Source organism: Cebus imitator, unplaced genomic scaffold (genome assembly GCF_001604975.1).
Source record: "Cebus imitator isolate Cc_AM_T3 unplaced genomic scaffold, Cebus_imitator-1.0 Scaffold675, whole genome shotgun sequence".
Taxonomy (NCBI): domain Eukaryota; kingdom Metazoa; phylum Chordata; class Mammalia; order Primates; family Cebidae; genus Cebus; species Cebus imitator.
In genome coordinates this window covers 189311-212284 of record NW_016107990.1, presented here as the reverse complement: position 1 = coordinate 212284, position 22974 = coordinate 189311, and the positions used below count along the sequence as shown (strand labels likewise).

General features: G+C 39.1%; 1 protein-coding gene across 1 annotated transcript in view; it reads right to left on the bottom strand.

Annotated features, from left to right (window-relative positions):
• The window catches only part of PEAK1 (pseudopodium enriched atypical kinase 1), a 239132-nt gene that overhangs the window by 40940 nt on the left and 175218 nt on the right, over positions 1–22974 (bottom strand). Inside the window, exon 4 of the mRNA XM_017518363.2 lies at positions 19063–22316. Within this exon, the coding sequence (XP_017373852.1) occupies positions 19063–22202 (3140 nt within the window). The 5' untranslated portion in view covers positions 22203–22316. The remainder of the gene's footprint in view (positions 1–19062; positions 22317–22974) is intronic.

The window sequence follows — 22974 nt, the reverse complement described above, 5'->3', positions numbered from 1 at the left end:
ATATCAAATACTTTACTATAAAGTTTGATTTAATATATAGTATTTAGTACACACTAAAGTGTATATGCTGTATTGCTGTATGTTGCATTACAAGGGTTCGGGTCCACAGGATCTGACATGTCTTCTTTTCCCATTTCCCGCTCCAGTTCAGGTAGTGTGTAGTACACTAAAGTGTGTACTAAATCAGGATCAAGAATAAAGTTGAGATTAAACTATCTACATAAGGAAGTTAAGCCATTGTTTTAGTAGGTCAACTGAGGCCAGGAAGATCTTGTTGCCAAGAGAATGGAAGCATCAACCTTTGCCTGTATGCATGCAGCAGGGAAGACAAATGGAAAAGAAAGTTCTGCAGTCTAGTTAATCTCATTTATTAAAATGAATCTGAGGCACTTGCTGGCCACATACCAGTATATGACCAATCTTGTTTTACCATTGCCTGCTCACATGCTTATAGCTACCTCTTCTTGTCTTCCCCACTCCCCAATCTACCTGAACTGTGCCAATTCTGTTGCTGGTGGAGAAAACTGGCCTAGTTAGAAAATCTCAATGGGCTGGTCAATGAAATGAACTCAAAATCATGCATCTTTAAAGGTTGCTGGGCCCACTGATTGTATTCCTAGATTATCACACATTCATCAGCTGTTTTTTTCTGGTTTCTTTATGAAAAAGAGAAAGAAGGAAGGAAAAGAAACTTCTATATGATTACAGGTTATCTGTGGATTTTCAATTGGCAGTGAGTCATGGTGACATTTATCAGTTTCTTTAAAAGAGGTACTTTTTTTGATCGTGTGCCATCAGAACATATATTGCCTGTGGATTTAAGGGAGTAGATCTAAAGGCGAAGGAGTACCCTCTTATCAATTTTTCATTATGGAAATTATGCATGTGCCTGGACAGAAAAATAAGCCTTGATGTCTGCTGGATACACAACTTCAAAAATATCCTTTCAAAGCTGGCAGGGCCAGAGGTATCTCTATGCTAGGAATAAACAATGAGCTGGAAGTTCTGTTAGGGGATCTGGCTCTTGGGGATAGTGGTGAGGTTGGAAGGAATCACTCTTCTAGCAGTTAAGAGAGTAGCATATATAAAGGAGGCCTCACACAGTAAGGCATACTGCCTCTTCTCGATGGGCTGCCCTCAGTCAACAACCCAAAGGAGGGGCTCCACACAAAGCTGGTTTTTTCATAATATGGAGCACCATAAAATCAAGGTAACATGGGGGCTCTATCTCCATGAATTAGCAAAGACAAAACAAAGTGACACCTCCAAGACACTCAGGCACCACTGTGTGTCAAGACTGAATATTACTGAGTAGTTATCAACGTGCTTCAAGAAAGGGAAAATGTTCTTTGCTGGAAAACATTAATAGAAACCATTTCTAGTTTCAAAGCAATATACATAAAGTGCCTTAAAAATATCAGCTTTCCTGGGCAGGCGCGGTGGCTCATACCTATAATCCCAGCACTTTGGGAGGCTGACGTGGGCGGATCATGAGGTCAAGAGATCGAGACCATTCTGGTCAATATGGTGAAATCCCGTCTCTACTAAAAATACAAAAATTAGCTGAGCATGGCGGTGCGCACCTATAGTCCCAGCTACATGGCAGGCTGAGGCAGAAGAATCTTTTGAAACTGGGAGGTGGAGGTTACAGTGAACCGAGATCGCACCACTGCACTCCAGCTTGGTGACAGAGTGAGACTCCGCCTCAAAAAAAAAAAAAAAAAAAAAATCAGTTCCCCCAACTTAAAGAAAAAAATGTTATAGCTCCAGACATTTCTTGTTCTAAAGTCAGCTTTAGAGGTTTCCTAAATAGCTGCTTCTTGGCTCCTAATCTTTTCAAACTTACTCTTGCCTTTTTTTTCCTCCATGTCCTGGTTATTACTAAAAGAAAGTGTTCCTTTCCATTTGTCAAAAAGGGTTGGTGAAGGGTTCAGAAGTCATGATTCCATCCTCACTTGCCTGTTTTCATCCTAGGCAATGGGCTATTAACAACAAAGCTCAGCTACAGTGAAAACCACAGAAAGAGCTGCTGTGATGAACCTGAGGAACTCACTGGGCTCTGTACTTCGAAGGGTTTCACAAAACAAAACATGAATACTAAAAGCAAGAAATATTTAAAAACTCACCTGCTGTACTCACTAACACAATTCCCCATTAAAGGAAATTTTCACAGGGCCTTCTTGAGTCTGTTAATTATGCTCTGAAACTCAGATAAACCACAGATTCCACTGAGTTCTGGAGAGCTACAAGTTGGGCAAACCATGAGGAAAGGTTTGAATTCTGTTCCTTAATATCACTCACTGCACCTTGACCCTTACCTTACTGGTTTGGTCTGGGAAATGTGCCAAATTACCTTTGGGGAGCTAAAGCAAAGTGAAAGCTAGTTTTATTAACTCTTTGTGGACTAAAGCAGCACAGACTATATTCAAGATAAAGACTGTTTTTTATGAGCACATTTTATATAAGTGCACTGGTATATTAAATCACCAATAATATAAAGGCAACTCTAAAGAGCTATGCAAATAGAGCTGAAAAAGTAAAATCACATGGATTTGCAAATGGATGCTATAATCTGCATTTACAGTGACAGCAGTCTCCAAAAGTAGTAAGAATTTTAAAAATACATCAATGATATGTCATGTCTTAATGCTTGAAGGAAAAATAGCTCTTTGTATGATTCAAATGAAGAGACGGGAAAAGGGAGAGGTTCTGAGAGTTCAAGGTTAGATATAATAACATACTGTGACTAAAAAATTAAAACACTGAGAAAAGTATCAGAGAAGGTTGGTTCCGTCATGATGTATAAATAACATAAACAGATAAATCGTTCAGAAAAAAAGAAAAAAGGAAAATTTTTGATTAATTTATCATTAGGCACACTAATTTAGTAAGAGAATTTAAGGCCAGGCGCGGTGGCTTATGCCTATAATCCCACCACTTTGGGAGGCTGAGGCAGGTGGATCACCTGAGGTCAGGAGTTCGAGACCAGCCTGGCTAACATGGAGAAACGCTCTTTCCACTAAAAATACAAAAATTAGCTGGGCATGGTGGGCACCTGTAGTCCCAGCTACTTGGGAGGGTGAGGCAGGAGAATGGCTTGAACCTGGGAGGCGGAGGCTTCAGTGAGCCAAGATGGCACCACTGCACTCCAGTCTGGTGACAGAGAGAGACTCCGTCTCAAAATAAAAAGGGGGGAATTTAATTTTTTACCATTGATTTGTTCCATATTTGGACATAAAATCAGAAAACTCTCTCAAATACTAAAGTAACACTTTACAAATATCTTATTGGGAGATGTTTAATGTGATGGAGAAAACAATAAAATGGGAATTTGAACCTGGGTGCTGTTTCCCTATTACTCTGATTTACTGAACAGACTTGATGACGGCATCATGAAGGAGTTAATGGAGAAAATAAAAATTTCCCCCATTTCATCCATGAGACAGGTGGTAAAAAAATTCTTTAGAATGAAAATTATAAGAAATCTGTGAGAATTTCTTATACACATGTTAGCACATGTTTTAAACTGGCAAATAATGACTAGCGTATCTAGTTTTTTTTCCAGGCTAAGTACAATTTGATATTCATTACTATAAAACAGAATTGTTAAGTGACAAATAGCCCACTAAGAGGAAGTTATGGCTTTTATATTTCTGCTATTTAAGTTCATGTTGAAACACCCCTATTTCCCTAATAACTATGGTGTTGTTACCTAGGTCCTTGATCTGTAGGTTGGGTCAAACTCTGATTTGGCCTACTCTTTGTCCTGAACCCTCAGCATTCCTTCTTTCATAGACAGACAACACAGAAGACAACATATGTTGGACCATACTTTAAACTCTTCAACCAACTTTCCACTTATGAACAGTTTTTAATTGAGATTTGGCATGTCTGACCTGATACTTATAAATCCATGTTACAATCTCCACAAGGACAAATCATTTTCTGAACATGCATAATGAATATAAGGTGTTCAAAGGAAATAGTTACATTGTTACAGATTTGTCTGTTATACAAAGGAATCCTTTGGAAGGCTGTATTTCATCAGTCCACCCTATTCATACATAAATCAAAGCTGCAGTCTCCTATGGGAAGCTCACTTGGTTTACCCAGGTGGTAGGGATTAATCATTACACCACCAAATGAAATAATCCTTTTACTTTTCCTAGCAAATTCACTCAAGACAGATTTTTTGGTAAAAAGTCTGTTAAACGTCTGAATGTACTTTTTAAAAAGGCAAATCAAATTCCACATTAGAATAGGTTAAAGGCCTTTACATATCTAAGTATTTCCACAATTTCAGTTCAATCCGATCTTCAAATTCAACCATCTTCATTCAGCTTCAGAAGGGACAGGTAAGTGAAATCTGACTTCTACAGAGACTACCTGACTCTTGGGGCAAATGGTCTGAGTTCCGTTTGTTAGCTCTCTCCAGCAGGTACACAAGTCTCTAGTTGCCCACAACAGCTAATAAGCAAATGTGTGACTTTTCAAACCTCCTTTTACCCCTAAAAATCAGATGAACGCATGTTAGAAATAAAATGTCATCATTTTGTTACTGGTTTCCAGAGCTTCGTATTTCTGGGGTTGCTGGGGATAATGGACCTTTGCAGATGTGGGATCTACATTAACACATGAAAAGGTGAGTTCAAAGTTATCAAATCCCAGACCTTTATAATCTATTGAAAGGGAGAAAAAACCCAACATTCCCATTTCTTTTTTTCTCTCTACCTCTAGGAACCCCTACGAATGTGACATTTCTTAATCCTATCTTAGTTTCCAGGTCATCAAGTTGATTTTCCAATCCTTGACATTCTCAGGTAGAAAAGTGTGTGTCTACTGATCACTATCTAGCATCTCCAATTTTCTGCTAAGCCTTCTGTAGTCTTTAACTGAAAACGTCAAACTTCTTATCCTGAACTAAGATTAACCTTTATCTGAGATCTGACGAGTTCTTACTAATATTTTTAACTTAGTCTGGTCAAACAAAGGTAGCTCTTACTGGTGTGAATGAAGTAGCTAGGTCTCGAGATGGGGAAGACTGGCAGCCATGTGCAAGGTCTTGAATGAACTCTAATTTTCTGAAACTGTACAGATCCACTTTTTTTTAAACAGACTCAAATAGCAAATTACAAGCATCTTTAAGGCACAGGCCTCTGTAAATCACTGTCATTTTCATAATACTAAGAAAAATTAAAGTTTCAAAATTCTATGGAATACAAAGTCAGAATGTCATCTGTGCAAATTAACGGAAAAGATCAATTAATTTTGGAAAAGAGCAATAAAATATGGTTGCCATTCTCAATAAAAATAACATTCTCAATAATAGAAGTAGCTCCTTAGCATCACCATTTTGGCCTTGACTCACTTCTAAGAATGGGGTGAGATACTGATATGCATTTCTGGAAAAGACAAGGTATTAGAAGAAAATACCTATAGTCTTTTCCAAGGGGACCAACCCAGGAAGGATGTGGAACAGCCCTTCTTTTTTTTGAGACAAAATCTTGCTCCTGTCACCCAGGCTGGAGTGCAATGGCGTGATCTTGCCTCATTATAACCTCTCCACCTCCTGGATTCAAGTGATTCTCCTACCTCAATCTCCCAAGTAGCTGGGATTACAGGTGCCCACCACACCTGGCTAATTTTTGTACTGTTAGTAGAGATGGGATTTCACCATGTTGGTCAGGCTGGTGTCAACATCCTGATCTCAGATGATCCACTCACCTCGGCCTCCCAAACCAAAGTGTTGGGATAACAGGTGTGAGCAACCACGCCCAACCCTTTTTTTTGAGACAGAGTCTCTCTGTGTGGCCCAGGATAGAGTGCAGCGGCACGATCTCAGCTCACTGCAACCTCTGCCTCCTGGGTTCAAGCAATTCTTCTGCCTCAGCCTCCCAAGTAGCTGGGACTACAGGCACCTGCTGCAATGTCTGGCTAATTATTTCGTATTTTTAGTAGAGATGGGGTTTCGCCATGTTGGCCAGGCTGGTAGCGAACTCCTGACCCCAGGTAATCTGCCCGCCTCAGCCTCCCAAAGTGATGGGATTACAGGAGTGAGCTACTGTGCATGACCCTTGAAACAGCTTTTCTGGGGCCCTGGACATTCTTCCTGAATGCCTGGAAATACTGGAGAAGCAAGTCAGTGCACCTTTTTTCACTTTCCTTTTATCTCACTCTGCCCTTTGAGTTGGAGTAGGGAGATGCTGAGAAATGATTATGTACACTTAACTCCAAAAACGTTGCAGGCTGACTGAGGAAATGGATGTAGGGCAGGAATGGGATCTACAAGTACTCAGAACACACACCTACTCAGTACTGCACAAGCTGTGCATTTTTCCACTTAATTCATGAAAACTCTTCAGGAGGTAGATATAATTATTCTCATTTTACAGATGAGGAAACTGAGATTGAAAGAAGCTAAATCAATTGCTTAAAATTACATGGGTACTAAGGTGGCGCTAGAGTTGGGATCTGAATAGATACCATCCAATTCTAATGTCCATGTTCCTTCCACCACACTGTTACCATAAGGCAAGCCTGGCATACTGCAGAAACCCAACAACCAATACTTGATTACGAAGATGAAGAAGTAAAAGTGCTTTTTCTTTTACTTAGAAGAAAAAAACATAGCTATTATTGAAAGGTAGGGTATTAATTACAGATGTATTTTACTTTTGAAAATCCTAAACAAAGCAAAAAAGTCATTATTTATGTTTTAAAAAAAAGTCTTTAAATAGAAGCTGCTCTAGTTATAGAATGACTGTGTTTCTAGATATCTGGCTTCCTAACAATCACTACCACCACTGTCTCTACATTTATCTAATGCTAGGCACTGTGCTTAAATATTTATCTTCAAACAATAACACTTTGAGTGAGGCTTATTATTCCCATAACAGCAAATAACAACAGTGGCCAAAACTTTCATAGTGCTTCTTGTGTGCCTGTTCTAAGCCACATTTATCAGAAGTGGGCTATTGACATTTTGGGCCAGGAAATTATTTGCTGTGGAGGGCTATCCACATGGCAGGCTTATAACAGCACTTCTTGCCTCTACCTGCTAAAGGACAGACATTGGAGCTACATCCTGCTTCCCAGTTGTGACAACCAAAAAAGTCCCCAGACACTGTCAAATGTGCCCTGGGAGGAAATCCCATCCCCCTTTAAGTCTCACAACACCTTACTAGGCAGGCTATTTTCTGTGTTTTATAAATGAAGAAATTATAGCCCAGAGGGATCAAGTTACTAGCTGTGTTAAGTAACACTGTGTTAAGTAACACAGCTAGTAACTGGTGGAGCTGAGATTCAAATCCTGCAGCTCGGCTCTAGTGTTTGTCCTTTAAGCAGTTACATGATTCTGCTTCTCAGTTTCTAGATAAGAAAACTGGTAAGCAGAGCTCAAGTAACTTGTCCAAGATGACACTAACATGTGACAAAAGCAGGATTCAAACTCAGGTCTGGGTGACTTCAAAGTCTATGTTCTAAAATATTATGCCAATGTCTATCAAACTGTCATTACCTGGGAAGATTGTTAAAATTACAGATTCTCAGCTCCCACCTCTAGGGATTGATTTAACAGCTTTGGGGTATGGCCCAGGAATCTGCATTTATACACTCCAGGTGATGTAGTTGGTCCCAGGAACACTTTCTGAGAAACTATTTTTCACTGCCTTCCTCCTCTAGAAAGAACAGAGGAATAAGTATACAAGCAGCAAGGTAGGAAAAGTGAGTAGAAAAATTTTAAATAATGGAGCATCATTCCTCAGAAGTGATATAAGCAGGAACGGGGAAATAAAATAATTTAAATCGTCATAGAAGAGAAATTCATAATGGACTATGAAAAAGCAGGGAGGGGGTGATAATTTGGGACCGTTTCTAATCTTCTGAGGTTTATTCCTTGGAATACAATTATGCACACTCATAAAATGTTAGAAAATGAGGCTCTGACCTACTGGGACATTTATGATTTTTGTTAGATGCTCTGGTTGGATGAAGACCACTCTGACACCACTGTGACACCAGCAATAAGTCAAATCTTGCAACATGCAGCAATATCTCAGCTATTTTATCAATAAAGGACATTGATGAGCACGAAGGGCAGGCCCCATGACTTCCAGAGCTTTCTTACCAAGCCCTCCAGGGAACTCTTCCTGAAATGCCTCTTTCGTTCCTGTGTTCCCACATCATCCATAGAGTCTTGTGGCCATCCAGATTTTACTTACAGGTCTACAAGGCCCTTCACAATAAGGCTACAACATATGCTTTCATCCTTATTTCAAACTTTCTGAGACACAAAACTTCAGCTCCAAACAAGCCCATCTATTTCAAACCTAGCCAGTCTTCAAAGACTATTCAAATCCTAGATTACCCATGATGTTTTACTGTCTATAGGGACTCTTCATTCTCAGAATACCCATGGCAGGTAGGTTAGTGAGGATTACAGCAAGCACTCAGTAAGTGCATGTTAAATAAAACCAGATAGTAGCAAGGCACCAGAAAATGTCACCAAAGATCTGGATCCGCACTACTCCCAGCAGAAATTCTGCCTATGCCACCACAGAGAATAGAACTGGGGCAGGTTCCAATGTAGAAACCAAGCAAGGCTGGGGAATTCTCTCTCCATTAGGAAGTCAGAGGAACAGGACATCTTCCCATATGCAGAACAGAACTGTAATCATGGGCCACCAGCACAGAAATGCCAACTGGCTGATTAGTGAGGCTATTTCACTCCATGAAGGTTAGGGGTGAGGTAGGGAGCTGATCGGTGTGCCATAGCCATTACCACTTTGCTCTTTTTAGGCAAGCCCTTTCATTTTGCTATTAACAGGTCATCGTTATAGAGGTACTACGTATGAATAAACTGCTTATTCTGGAATTAAACTTTTAAATATCACTTGATGACTCTAATCAATACTCTATTGCAGTCAGGTTAAACAATCACCAGCCGAAACTGTGGCCTAGAGGTCTGAAGGCAGGCCTGGAAATTAGAAACTCAAGTTTAACTTCAACTCTGTCACCAGTGCTACTCTGTCCATATCTCCCATTATTCATCTGTAAAATGGGTGTGGTGACATTTATAGGAGTATGTATTAATCAGGGCAGTCACAAAAAGTGGTTTTAAGGACGTGAATAACTATATAAATATTGAGTACATGGGCCTAATAGTTTTGGAAGTCAGAGTCTGGCTCTGCTACCTACTTGCAGAGTGGCCCTGGGAATGTCAATGCACCTCTGTGTCTCTCAATTTCCTATAAAATTGGAAGGATGCACTGTCAGAACTGTTTGGACAATTGAGACAATGGGAGTGAAAGCACTATGAGAGTTACATGTAAGTACTGGTATTTAACTTCAGATTCATTACAGGAACAGGCAAATAAAACTGACCCAAGTGGGGAATTCTGTTTGACTCCTCAAATTGGAATATATTCATTATGAGACTGTAAGCAAGTCAGTTTACTTCTCTGGAATTATATCACATCCCCAAAGAAAAAGAAACACAAAGCTGTCTGAAGACCACCCCATTCTGGTACACATAAACATAACCATACTGTATCATTCCATGATTAGGATAAAGTAAGATATTTATCAGTTTTCTCTAAAACATGATTATTTAAAAATTTAACAGTGAAGACTTTATGAACTCATCTTAACTTTAGCAACAATATGTCAGCAAATGTAGATGTGATTTTTATAAATGTTGATTGTCCAGAAGTTTCTTTACAGCAAAATAACATGTGATCAGGAGAGAGAGCAGCTATTTTCAACTTCTACTTTCAATTATTTTTTTCTTTCTGAGAAGTAGAAGTTTGATCTTGAGGCCGGTTTCATCCTAAGTATGAAAAGACAACTTTGACAGGATTCGCTTAGTAGAAAGGAGAGATAATGCAAATTAAGATATAACCGGAGCATAAGCATTAAAACAATTCAAGCTTCTAACTCAATTTTCCACAGAGAAGGGCATGACATTTTACTACAGTCTAAGAAGTGTTAGGATTTTCATTTTCCATACCCTATGTACACACACACACACACACACACACACACGTACACACACACACATACACATACACACAACACATATATTAATAGGCATAGGCTGATTACTTTAGAGAGTACCAAACCTTTCTAGTATTTGGCTGGAATAGCTATATGTCACTAGCATGCCTGACAACCACAGACAAATCTGATATTATGGCTTAGTCTAGGGGTAAGCGAACTTCTGTAAAAGGCCATATGGTAAGTATTTTAGGTTTTGTGGGTATGGTCTCTGCTGAAATTACTCAACCCTGTTGTTGTAGCTCAAAAACAGCCATAGACAACATGTAAAAGATGAGTGTGGCTATTTTCCAGTATAACTTCATTTACAAAAACAGGTGACAGGCTGGATTTGGCCCATCGGCCATAGTTTGCCAACTCCTGGCTATACCCTTGAACTCTGGAGTGGATTAGAGGGTTCCCGGGATTGACTCCTGGATTATTGAGGAATACAGTTTAGTTACATAAGGTCACTGAGAAGATCCAAAAGGCCTTGGAAGGGTAAAGGAAGGCTGATACAAATAAATAGCATTCCTAAGTGTGCAAAGGTATGTCCAATCCAGTCTGCCTGTCCAAACCAGAAGTTGGGGTTTGGACAGAGTCCCAGCCGTGCTAGACTTAGTTGGATTCCTGACATGATTCTGGAAGTCCTAAAGAAATGACATACATAGTATCCCAGATGTACACGCTGGGGGTCTTTGATAATGAGGAGCATGAAATTCAGGGGTGGTAGATTTAGAAAGGTTCGCTAAAGGCCATTCAGGCAGCAAATGATATCTTTCATTTTGGTTGGAGTGTTATTTTTATTTTCTGAATGTGTAGATTATATTTTTCTCACTAGAAAAACTATTTTTTAATTAATTTTTAATTTATTTTTTAGAGACGGTGAGAAGGGAGCCTTGCTATGTATGTTGCCCAGGCTGAACTTGAACTCCTGGGCTCAAGTGATCCTCCTGCCTTGGCCTCCAAGTAGCTGGAACTACAGGAATACACTAGCATGCCTAGCTGAACTGAAAATTTAGCACATGTATGTGATTGGCAATAGATCTTGTCAACCAAGTATGAAAAAAATTATTTACGTAAGTGTGAGACTAAGTATCTAAACTGGGCAATTTGTGTTTAGAGGTATTCTTACATTCAGGGACATAATTTGGACACAAAATTTATGTCTGAAAACTAAACTGACATGCAAATAACTATGGCCCATTGGCTATAGTTTTAACAAATAACCAAGTGTTATGGGTTAAATAACACTAAGATAACCATGATTTTAGTCAGTCATCAAGTGTTTACTACCACGGCTTATTGAAAGAACCATTAAAAATGGTATTTGTCAAGAAGGAAATTGAACCCAGAAGGTAGGAGTAAAATGAGGAGCGTACCTGGCTGTTCTAAAGAGATTAGGTTACCAGGGGCAACAGATTAGGCAGAGAGCTTAATCAATACTTTAGAAATACTTTAGAGAACAGGTTAGAGATGATGGTAGTTTGGACCAAGGCAGTAAAAACAGAAATTAGAGACGAGATAGATTTGGAATATATTTTGGAGGTTGAATCATCCAACATTTTGGATGTCAGGGGTGAAGAGAAGAAGAATCAAAGATGACCCCTAGTTTTCTGGCTTGAGCAACTGAATGAATGGAGGGCCATTTACCAAGAAGGGAAGAGTTGGATGGAACAGTTTGTAGCATAAAATTAAGAGTTCTGCTTTGGATATGTTTCATTTGAAATGCTTATTTGAAGTGGAGATATCAAGTGGAAAACTGCACATAAGTCTTTGTGGAGAGAACAGGGATGAAGATAATGGAGTCATCTGAATATTAATAGTTTTAAAATTTTTGATACGTGATGTTTAGCCAGCGGTTAGGTATTAGGGTTTAAAGAAACCTTTTTTGGTATACAATGATAATGGGGAAAAAAAGGGCTTATCTTTCAGAGACACATACTGAGATATTTACAAATGAAAGGATATCTGGAATTTGCTTCAAAATAATGGGGGGAAGGAAATAGGAGCAGAGATGAAACAAGACTGGTTATAAATTAATAATTGTTGAAGTGCAGTTTTGTGGTAAATGGTGGTTTACTATACTAGTCCATCTACTTTTGTATATGTTTAAAATTTTCAATCATAAAAAGTTTAAAGTAAAATTAAAAAAACAATGACAGGACCAATTTTAAGATAGTCCCAATTAAAAGGTAATCCAGTAGAAGTGATCGCAAAGTCAGTATTACAAACAAGGCACTCAGAAGAAAAGGAAGCCAGAATAACTAGAGGTTCATGAAGAAGAGGATAAGATTAAACCCAAAATGTTAGGGTTAAAATGTAGGCAGATGCCACATATGTAGGGCCTTCCTCAGTGCGGGGAGTGTGGGGATATAACTAGATTTACATTTAAGAAAGAGTCGGCAGCTGTTCTCAGAATAGATTTCAGGGGGCAAGATATTAAGCAAGGATGATACTAAATTCTGGTTCCTCAGACATAATTTTACTATTGCTAGATATTATGCTGATGTTTTACAGATATTATATATTTAGTACTCAAAATATGTCTATAATGTAGGTATTATAGGTAGAGAAACTTTAGCTCAGAGAGATTAAGTCAAAAGTTACAACTACTCAGTGGTAAGTCAGAATTCAAATCTTTGACTACAATGCCGGCATTTTTCCCACTATGTAGTATTATTCCCCCATGTGATAGACACCAAAGAGTTGCCGAGATGGTAGGTAGGTAGGTATCATTCTAAAAATGATAGCTGAGAAATTCTTACCGGTCACAGACCAGACTAACCATCAGATTAGTTTCTCTTAATCCAGGCTAGCTAGATAGAAATGATGGCTGGGTACACATTCTTGAACTAAAATTTGACCCACTGGTGTCCCATCTTCTAGCCTGTTTTCAATATTACTGCAAGAAAATATTGTATTAAAAAAATCATGCTACTTTCCTGCTTAAAAAAACTGTTTCCTCTACAAAATCTACAAGATAAAAGCCAAACATTTCAACATGTCATTTACAGCCTGTCTCCACAATTCTCAAACTTTTTGGTCTCAGGATTGCTTTACAATCTTAAAAATTGAGAATCACATGGACTCTTATTTGTATAAGTTATATCAACTATCATTTATATGAAAAATTAGAACTGAGAAAATTTGAAAATAATCAATTTTTTTAAAAAAAACAACAAACCTTTTCTTGCGGAAAAATGGATGGAACTGCAGGACGTTATTCTAGGTAAAATAACGCCAGAAACCAAAGTTAAACACCACGTGTTCTCACTCATATGTGGAAGCTTAAAAAAAAAAAGTAGATATCATAGGAGTAAAAAGTAGAAGAGAGAATACTAGAGGCTGGGAAGATGGGGGAAGAAAAGGATAGGCAGGGATTTGTCAGAGGACACAAAATTACAGTTAGATGAGAGAAATAAGATCTAGTGTTCTACAGCACTGTAGGATGACTACAGTTAACAGTAACATTATTATATAGTTTCAGGTCGTTAGAAGGAGGATATTGAATGTTCCCAACATGAAGAAATGATAATTGTTTGAGATGATGGATATGCTAATTACCCTGATCTGCTCACTTTACATTATATGTATTGCAACAGCACTATGTACACCATAATTATGTACATTATGTATAATTTAAGCATTTAATAAAAATTTAAAAATTAAGGAAATAAACCCAATAATATTAACCTAAATAATATTTTTTCAAGTCTCTTTAATATCTGGCTTAATAGAAGACAACTCAATTTCCTTATTGGCTTCTGCATTCAGTCTGCTGTGACATGTTGTTTTGATTAAAGAATATAAAAAATATCTGGTCTCACTCAGATTTGTAAGCAGAAAAAGGAGTATTTTAATAGCTTTTTAGATAACTGTAGATATTCTTTAGTACCATATCAGAACTTGATAAGTGGTAGTTTCTTAACGGTTAGTTGCAACGTGAAATTTGAAACCATATCAATAAACTTTTTGTACTCAGTTACATTAAAAGTCATTGATTGCCGGGTGCGGTGGCTCATGCCTGTAATCCCAGCACTTTGGGAGGCTGAGGTGGGTGGATCACCTGAGGTCAGGAGTTCGAGACCAGCCTGACCAATATGGTGAAACCCCATCTTTAAAAAAAAAAAAAAAGTCACTGATTATTTTGCAGTTTGAATGGATTTTACTCATGTATAATTTTGTAATATCATGCATTAGGTTATTTGGAAATCAATGGTTTATTGAGTTAATGCAGATCCTCTAAATGTTGACATATTTAATTATATAACACTTTCAAAAGTTTATGAATTCAACCACCAATCTCATCAGAGGAATGTTTAGCTGTTGAGATAAACACTGTGGCAGATGTAAGTTTTAAAAATTCTTATTTTTGCTTGAAAACTTGAATTTTATATCACTGACAACAAATAGTTGTTTTCCTTGAAGTAATAGGTTTGTTATGTTCATTCTTAAGAAAATATCTGCCAAACACTCTCAAGTTTGAATAACCACAGTTTGTCTGTCAGTTGTTCTTTCAAGGTAGTCCATGAAAGAAGGAGCTAGTTCAGTTTCACAACTCAACTATTTCACAAGTATTTTTCTTTGAGAAAACCATCGTATTTTGTTACACAGCAGAAGTATTCTATGTGTACTTCCCATTTAATTACACAGAATTTTTAAGAAGACAGGTACTCCAGGGTTGAGATTTAATTTACTACATCACCAGGGGCATTCTTAAAGGGTCTCACCCTGTCACTCAGGTTGGAGTGCTGTGGCATGATTATGGCTCACTGCAGCCTCAACCTTGTGGGCTCAAGCAGTCCTCCCACCTCAGCCTCCTGAGTACCTGGAATCACAGGCACACACCACCATGCTCAGCTAATTTTTAAAATTTTTAGTAGAGACAAGGTCTCACTGTATTACCCAGACTGGTCTTGTAATCCTGAGCTCAGGTGATCCTCCTGCCTCAGCCTCCCAAAGTGCTGGAATTACAGGCATGAGCCACTGTGCCTGGTCTACCAAGGACATTTAAGTGAAACTCACCTAAAAACAACAATAACAATAAAAACCTCCTAGTACAATATGGTATCATGGCTTTGATTTATGCTAAGATGCAAGTAGTTTTAACCACTATTATTTATGAGGTGGGTGGATCAGTGCAATGTCAGTGCAAATGTCAACACAGTGAAAAAGACAAGTGTTTTTGTATTCTTATGAAAATTAACATTGGCATGATCACTATTTGACCTTACATGGACCATACTTTAAGAACCACTGGACTATTTTTAAAATTTAATTTTTAAAAATTTTAAATTGACAATTAATAATTGTATATATTTATGGGGTACAATGTGATATATACATATATATATATGCTGTAGAAAGATTAAAGTTAATTAACACTATCACCTCACCTATTTATCTTTTTTTGTGTGTGCTGAGAACATTTAAAATCTACTTTTTAAGCAATTTTGAAATATATAATATGTTATTATTAACTAAGCTCACCATGCTGTACAATAGGTCTTTAAAATTTACTCTTCCTGTCTAACTGGAACTTTGTACCCTTGGCAAAGATCTCTCCTTTCTCCAACCCCACCTCACCCCAAAGCCTCTGATTACCATCACTCTATTCTTTCCTCTGAGTTTGAATGTTTTAGATTCACTGGATTATTCATTATCCTTTTCTAGCTACATGTCCTGCTTCTGTTTGCCATCAACCTCATCTCTGTGACTTTGCATATATTGTTCCTTTGGTCTTTCCCAACCAGCTGGAAAAATCCTATTTGTCTCTGAAGATCTGCTTTGGATTTTATTCCTGAGAAGTTTACATTAAGCTATTTAATCACTCTGCACATTGTTTTAGCATTTATCCATTGAGGGTAGAGGGGCTATTAACATTTTTAAGCACCCAGTGTGTGCCAGACCCTGGGATAAGCTTTTTATATGTTTTCTAATGAAATTTTCAAATTACTTCTATGTGACAGGCATCTTTATAGCCTTGCACATTGAAGGAGCAGACAGATAGCTGAAGTCAAACCCAAGCCCATTATTTCAGGATAATGTTCCCCCTATTTGTTCCAGGGCCGGATGGCAAATACATGGCACAGTGAAGACACTCAATTTATAATCCTAAACAGTTAAATAAATGAACTTAGTAACAATCTAATCCTATAATGAAGGGCTCTAAAAAGTTCCTTATTTTCCAGAGCCTGCAGTCTGGCTTTTAGTATTTTTTCATTCTTCGTTCCTTACATACATTTTAGACTTGAAATATTCATTTACTTATAGAAAAACAGTATTTTCATTTCTTTTAGCAGTGTGCTCCCAGGTGTGGGATGGTAATTTAATGATCACATTGCCATCAAGCCTGAAACACAAATGTTGACATTTGATGGTAATGTTTTCCCTCTTAAAGTTGCTTCAAGTAAATACCAATGGTGTATCCAAGTAAATGAGGTAATTATTGAAAGAGCAAATGGTATATATTTTTTTAATATGCATATTCATGTTTTAAACTTTTCAGAAAGTTAATAAAAGCTATTGAATACCCTTTTTGTACTTAATCTGGGACATTATGAAATGTGAAATTCAAACGTGCCTTAAAGAAAAGCTTAATATCTCAATCACTGCTTTACTCGGACTATAGCATGTATCTTTAGAATGGTGGTGAAACCAGCATTTCTAAGTGTGACCCAAGGACCAGCAGCATCAGCATCATCCAGGAACTTGTTAGAAGTGCAAATTATCGGGACCCACCCCAGACCTACTGAATCAAAAACTCCAGAGGTGGGGCTCAGCAATCTGTTTTAATAGCTCTTTAGATGACTGTGGAACATGGTCAAATTTGAGAACCAATGGGCAAATGAACTGTGTTATTTGGATTCATGGATGTTTACTACAAAAAACAGACAAATTTTGGAAGACATGACTGGCCTATGTATAACCTAATTGTGAAAATAAAAGCTGTATAGTAAGGGGTCTGCCAAGCCCAGGGCCTGGGCTGCCCTCAAGCCTATATGCTGCAGCATGCAGCCAAACGAGGGAGTCTCATTCCACAGAAAGAAGCCAAATCATTTCTTGACTGTGCCTTCTAAGATGTGGAAAAATACACCACAGTGGTACTTAATCAGGAGTGAAGCCATGTAAAACTATCTACCATTCCCTCCTAGGTAACTCCAACCACGTGCTATTTAAATTGTCTCTTTTCTAAATAACACAGTCACCTGAAATACATGTTTTTTTGAGACAGAGTTTCACTCTTTTTGCCCATGCTGGAGTGCAATGGTACTATTTGGCTCACTGCAACTTCTGCCTCCTGGGTACAAGTGATTCGCCTGCCTCAGCCTCCCAAGTAGCTGGAATTACAGGTGCCTGCCACCACGCCCAGCTAATCTTGTATTTTTAGTAGAGACACGGTTTCACCACGTTGGCCAGGCTGGTCTCGAACTTCTGACCTCAGGTGATCCAACTGCCTTAGCTTCCCAAAGCGCTGGGATTACAGGCATGAGCCACTGCACCTGGCCCTGAAATACATGTATTTTATTACCACTGGAGTACATTCTGTCATTATATACATTACCATGGAATACAACATTCAACTACCAATGACAAGACTGTTCTTTCTAGGACTATATTACCACCATCCTAGTTGCTTTGTTACTACACGGATTTAAGGAAAACAGGGACTTGTTAGCATTTTGACAACTTGACAATTGGAGGTATGTAAAAAGCTCATTTTAGTAAAGAACGTATATAAAACTTACTAGCATCTTGCTAGGAAAAGCAAAAGCATTAAGTGTTCACTTCATTTTTTATTATACCTTTCTAAAGAAAAACTAGTAAATCTGCCCCACCCATCAGAGTTTGCTATCTTTGTAGGAAAGAAGGCCAGGCCAGGTAGAGGTTTACTTTAAGTCAGGAGGGAGAAGGACTCAGGATCAGATGAATGGAGTACTCAGGGCAAACAAATAAAAAGGACAGGAAGTATAGGGAAATCATCCTATTTGTCACAAACTTGGGATAAAAGTTCCTTATTTTTACTGACAATTAATTTTGTTTACAATATAAATAAGAAAGAAAAACTTAGGCTTCCTAAACATGTGTGTTTACGTGAATGATTACAAGTAAGATTATAACAACTTTGTTTGAGATCTTGTGTTTGTTAAGAATGCAATATTAGAAGGAGAATACATGCTTTAGAATGAGACAGATGGAAGTCTGAATTCCAGTTCTGGCAGTACTAGCTTTGTGACTCTGTCCAACTCTTAACTTCTCTGGTTTTCAGTTTCCTCATGTGAAGAATATAGCAAAATTTATAAGGATTAGAGATAAATATTTATTATATACCTAGCACAGAATAGGTGATCAATCAATAGTTACTAAGGTATTAAATAAAATGAATGCCTAGAGAACTGATTTGGGTATGCAATCTGCCTAGCTGAACTGAGGAGTATACTATTGATCTCACACTTAATACCCAACTTCTTCTATTTCACCCACATGCTAAATAACTATAAATTGCTTGCTTACCACCCTCCATTTTTTTCACAACACTTGGAAGGAGGACAGAAAGAGACAGCAATAAAAAAACAAATATTCCCTTAAAATAAGTAATGCATATAGAGATAATACCTTCATAAAAACAAAAAGAATTGCTGGAAGAGTTTTATTTCATTTACAGTGAGGGAAAGAACAGTACCACCCCTTATTCATTTGATCCTGTTTCTTCCTCACATTACCATCACATTTCAAAACAACATATTATTTATTGCTATTAAGGTGTTATGGATTTGCTTTTCTATGCTAAAGTCCAATGCAGCAGGCTACTTAAGCCAAAGATCCAGGGCTATAAACCTTGTTCAGTGCAATAAGATCACTTTAATACTATTCTAATCTCGGAATGCAGTTATAAAGATAGATGATGGCCACAGAGTGCTACTGACAAACAGAAATGGCTCTTATGCAATCTTAAAAGATATAAAAAACTTAGCACCTGAAAATGTGTTAAAAAATTCCCATATTCTGCCAGTCTATTTTACATACCTGAGAATCTTTTTAGGAATCAGTGATGGAGAAGAATGACTCCTCTTCTTCTTCTCTGAGTCCTGTGGTAACGCATTCTCTGCTTTACCCTTCTCCATGACTGCTGCCTGGTCTGCCCCAGCCTTGCTCTGATCCACACTGAGCTGGCCTTGAGCAGGGTCACACCTGTACATGAAGACAATGGCTGGTTTCTCACTGGACTCTCCTTTTGCCTCTGTGAACCAGTGGTGGCGCTGAACTGGGGGAGGAGGCAGCATGTGAATGACTGTGCCATCCAAGCCCACCAGCTTCCCTTTCTCTCGCTCTTTCTCTTTGTCATCTTCCTCGTCTGCTTTCCGACGGCGGAAGAAGCTTTTAAATGATATCCAGCGCTTAGGCTTTGCATCCGCTGCCCGCCTGCTGCCTTCAGAGTGCAAAACTGATTCAGCTTCTGTTGACCTGGTAGGGCTGGTTGGCTTGGTCCAGTTGGTGAAATGCCTCTGCAAAAGGTTACTTGCATGGTAAGGAGAGGAAGTAGAGCGTGGCGGGGGAAACGGTGGTGGTGGCTCACTCTGGGGGCTAGTCACTAATTTGGAGGGAGAGGGGGTGACTGGCTTTGTGGATGGGTCTTTCTGTATTTTGGTTGTGGGGCTGTCTGTGGTCTGAGGTGCTTCAGCCTCACCGCTAGGCTGAGATGTGAAGAGAGATTTGGGCCGGACTGGTGTACTCTTAGGTGTACTCTTAGCAACACCGGCATCTGGAGGAATGGCATAAGGCTCTTCCACGCTGCAAGCTTGAGGGCCAGACTGAGGTGTTTCCGGAGGAGACTGTGGGGGCTGGATTGAAGCCACAATCTGAGAAAGCACTGTGCTTGCTTTCTCTCTGCTGCTGCTGCTGCCGCTGCTGCCCACCTTCTGAGACTCCTGAGTCCCTTCTATTTTGGCCACAGGCTCTTGAGTGGTTCTCTGGATCTTTGCTGGGGAGCTGTGGCTGGAACTATAGCTTCTCTGTGGTGAAGGCTGACCTCTGTTGAGACAGTTGTTAAACTCTTGAACCTTCTGAGCCACTGAGCCCCTTTTGCGCTCTGTGCTGTTTGAAAACCCTCTAGTTTGAAGACATTCAGTGGTTTTGCTAGTGGTGTTATCAGACACTTTGCTTTCAGTTTCTATTTCTTCATAAGTATGGCTTATTACACTTGTGGTTTTTTCCTTCACAGAGAGTTCTCCACTTGTTCCCAGAAAACTTTTGTAGATGGCTAGATTGTCATATGCATTTGGATTGATAACAATGGGAACTTTGATAGCATTTTTGGAACTCCGAGCATACGTTGGCTCGTCATGAATGATAATTGGAAACGGTGGCATACCAGCATTGTTATAACTATTAAATTTAATTTCAGACAAATTAGGTGACTTAACAGGGATGGTTCTGGAGGAAACGTTTGTAGCTGTGGGAGAAGTAGGTGCTGATTTGTGACAGTTTTTCCTTGGAGGAACATTTGGTCCAGTTCCACTAGTAATTAGTTCCACTTTAGGTATTTTTTGTCGTGGACTGGTGCTAGAAGTCCATACTTCCTGGTATCGAATTGCACTGGATTTTTGGAAATGAGCACTTATTTGTCCTGGTGTCCATGAAGATGATGTCACTGGTGAGTTTGGCGTAGAAGATGAGCCTTTTTTCTTGGGGCTGTTAACAGGGCCCTCGAGGTGCTCGCTGGCCATGGCTGCTGACACATCCACGACAGTATATGGCTTGCACAATGGCTGTTCCAGATTCACAACTCGGTAGGGTTTTGCTTGCTCTTCTGTGGGGACGAGGTTTATGGTCACTGCGACATCTGTAGAGGCTTTACTTTCTTCCTTCTCAGTTTGTACAGCGATCTTGCCATCCTTCTCTTCTAATCGGAGAGCAAGGACTGCTTTGTGGGTCTCTGGAACTTTTATGGGACTTTTGGAAGCTTGTGATGCATCTTTATCCTGATTATTACTAGCAGGACTTTCATAACTGGGCTCAATTTCCTTGCTATCCTTAGAGTCTCCTGGGTTACCAGGAGATACTCCCCCATTAAAAATCTTCTGGGATAAACTACTGGCTGTCTCAGAACGTGATTCTTCTGTTAAAGAAGAATCTGGTGATGTGGAGTCAGATGACACCATGCTCTGAATGCTTCCTTGTCCATAAGAGACCACAGAATTTTCCTCATAACCATTCAGGATTTCATCATAGCTGTCATCATAGTCCACAGCACAGATTCTCTGCAGAGATTTGTTTCGCAGGGGGATGGTATTCCATTTTTTGTTCACAAAGAATCGAACAGGAGACAAAGTATTTGCTCTGAAGTTGGCAAAGCGGGGTTGCCCTCTCATGCGAATCTCCATGGCCAACAGCTCTTCATCACTCTCATCCCAGCTCTCGTGCTCCTCATCCATGTTACTGAAAAGCACATCCTCTTCACTCTCCTCGCCACTGGAAAACTCTGGGTAACAGAACCGGCCCCCTTCGTTACTAATCACTTCTGTGCTCCCAGTCAGAATAACATGCTTGCCCTGAGTATCCTTTATCCCACCAATCATGCAACTTGGTGGAAGTTTTCTTTCCAATGATCGTTTATAGCAATCATTTATTCTTCCTAAGAATGTTTCTCTGGAGTTTGCTTCATTTCCTCTAATCTGAGGGGCAGTATCCAAGCCTGCTATCTCCTTTAACACTTCAGTTAGTCCATTATTGTTATTCGACACTTTCTTTGCACTATCATTATTGCCGTAAGGATTAGGAACATGGCCAATTCCGTCATCATCTTCATTATTATTGTTAAGTGGTTTCTGACTCAAGGCAGCTCTGTTTCGGTTCCACCCTATGATGACAGGTTTGTTCTCACAGTGTTCTTGGATGCTAAGCTCACCACATATACTTTGCCCATCTGCCACCATCATAGTGGGCTTCACAGCTATGGTGGGTTTTTTAGCCACAGGAGGCCGGAAATTTCCGGTGTTCCTGAGTCGGTGGTTGTTACTGTGATTGGCGTTGGTTTTCACATTGCCATGGGTGATGGGTGCCTTCTCAGGGTCTGGGGGTAGCTGGTGCAAACTTTTAGGTTTAAAGCAATTCTTGCATTCACCAGGTTTCCAAACATGTTCAGTAAAGGTGTTACAAGCAGACATTTTTAAAAATAGAACTTCACAGACAACGCTTTTCTTTCAGTGCATGACAAAACTTTCATTTGTTCGTTTTCACTTCCCCTATGTGTTACAGCAGCTCTTCTAAGAATGATCAATCTGTGGGGGGAAGGGGGAAGAAGACAAAAAAACTGAATGAAAAAGGCACTATGAGACTTACACTAGTGACTTTAAAATATTGACTCTACTCCTTAATTTTTCCTTAAATTAAAAGATTGAGAGCTAAACTAATTTGGGTACTTCGTAATTTACCTTTAGCCAATCAGTATATTGGAAAGTGAGCTTTTAACCATAATTTTATGCATGCTTATCAAACCATACATAATATTCAGCTTGATGTCTCTGTTGCAATGATTCTATGACCTTCCCTCTGAGAAATGCCTTTGATACTGCTCCTTTTGTTTTCCACCAATTTATCTAACACTTACCAGCCCACTATAGATTCCTCTTCTTTCACCTACCCTAGAACTTTTTAGACATTTCATAGATTCCTCAAACTCAATGCATTGAAAATGAAGCCTCGGGGCTGGGTGTGGTGGCTCATGCCTGCAATCCCAGCACTTTGAGAATACCTGAACCATTTACCTGGGCCAAGGTGGGAAGATCACTTGAGCCCAGGAGTTCAAGACCAGCCTTGCTAACAGATAAAAGCCTCTCTCTACAAAAAATACTAAAATTAGCTGGGTGTGGTAGTGCATGCCTATAGTCCCAGATACTTGGGAAGCTGAGGCAGGAGGCTTGTTTGAGCCTGGGAGGC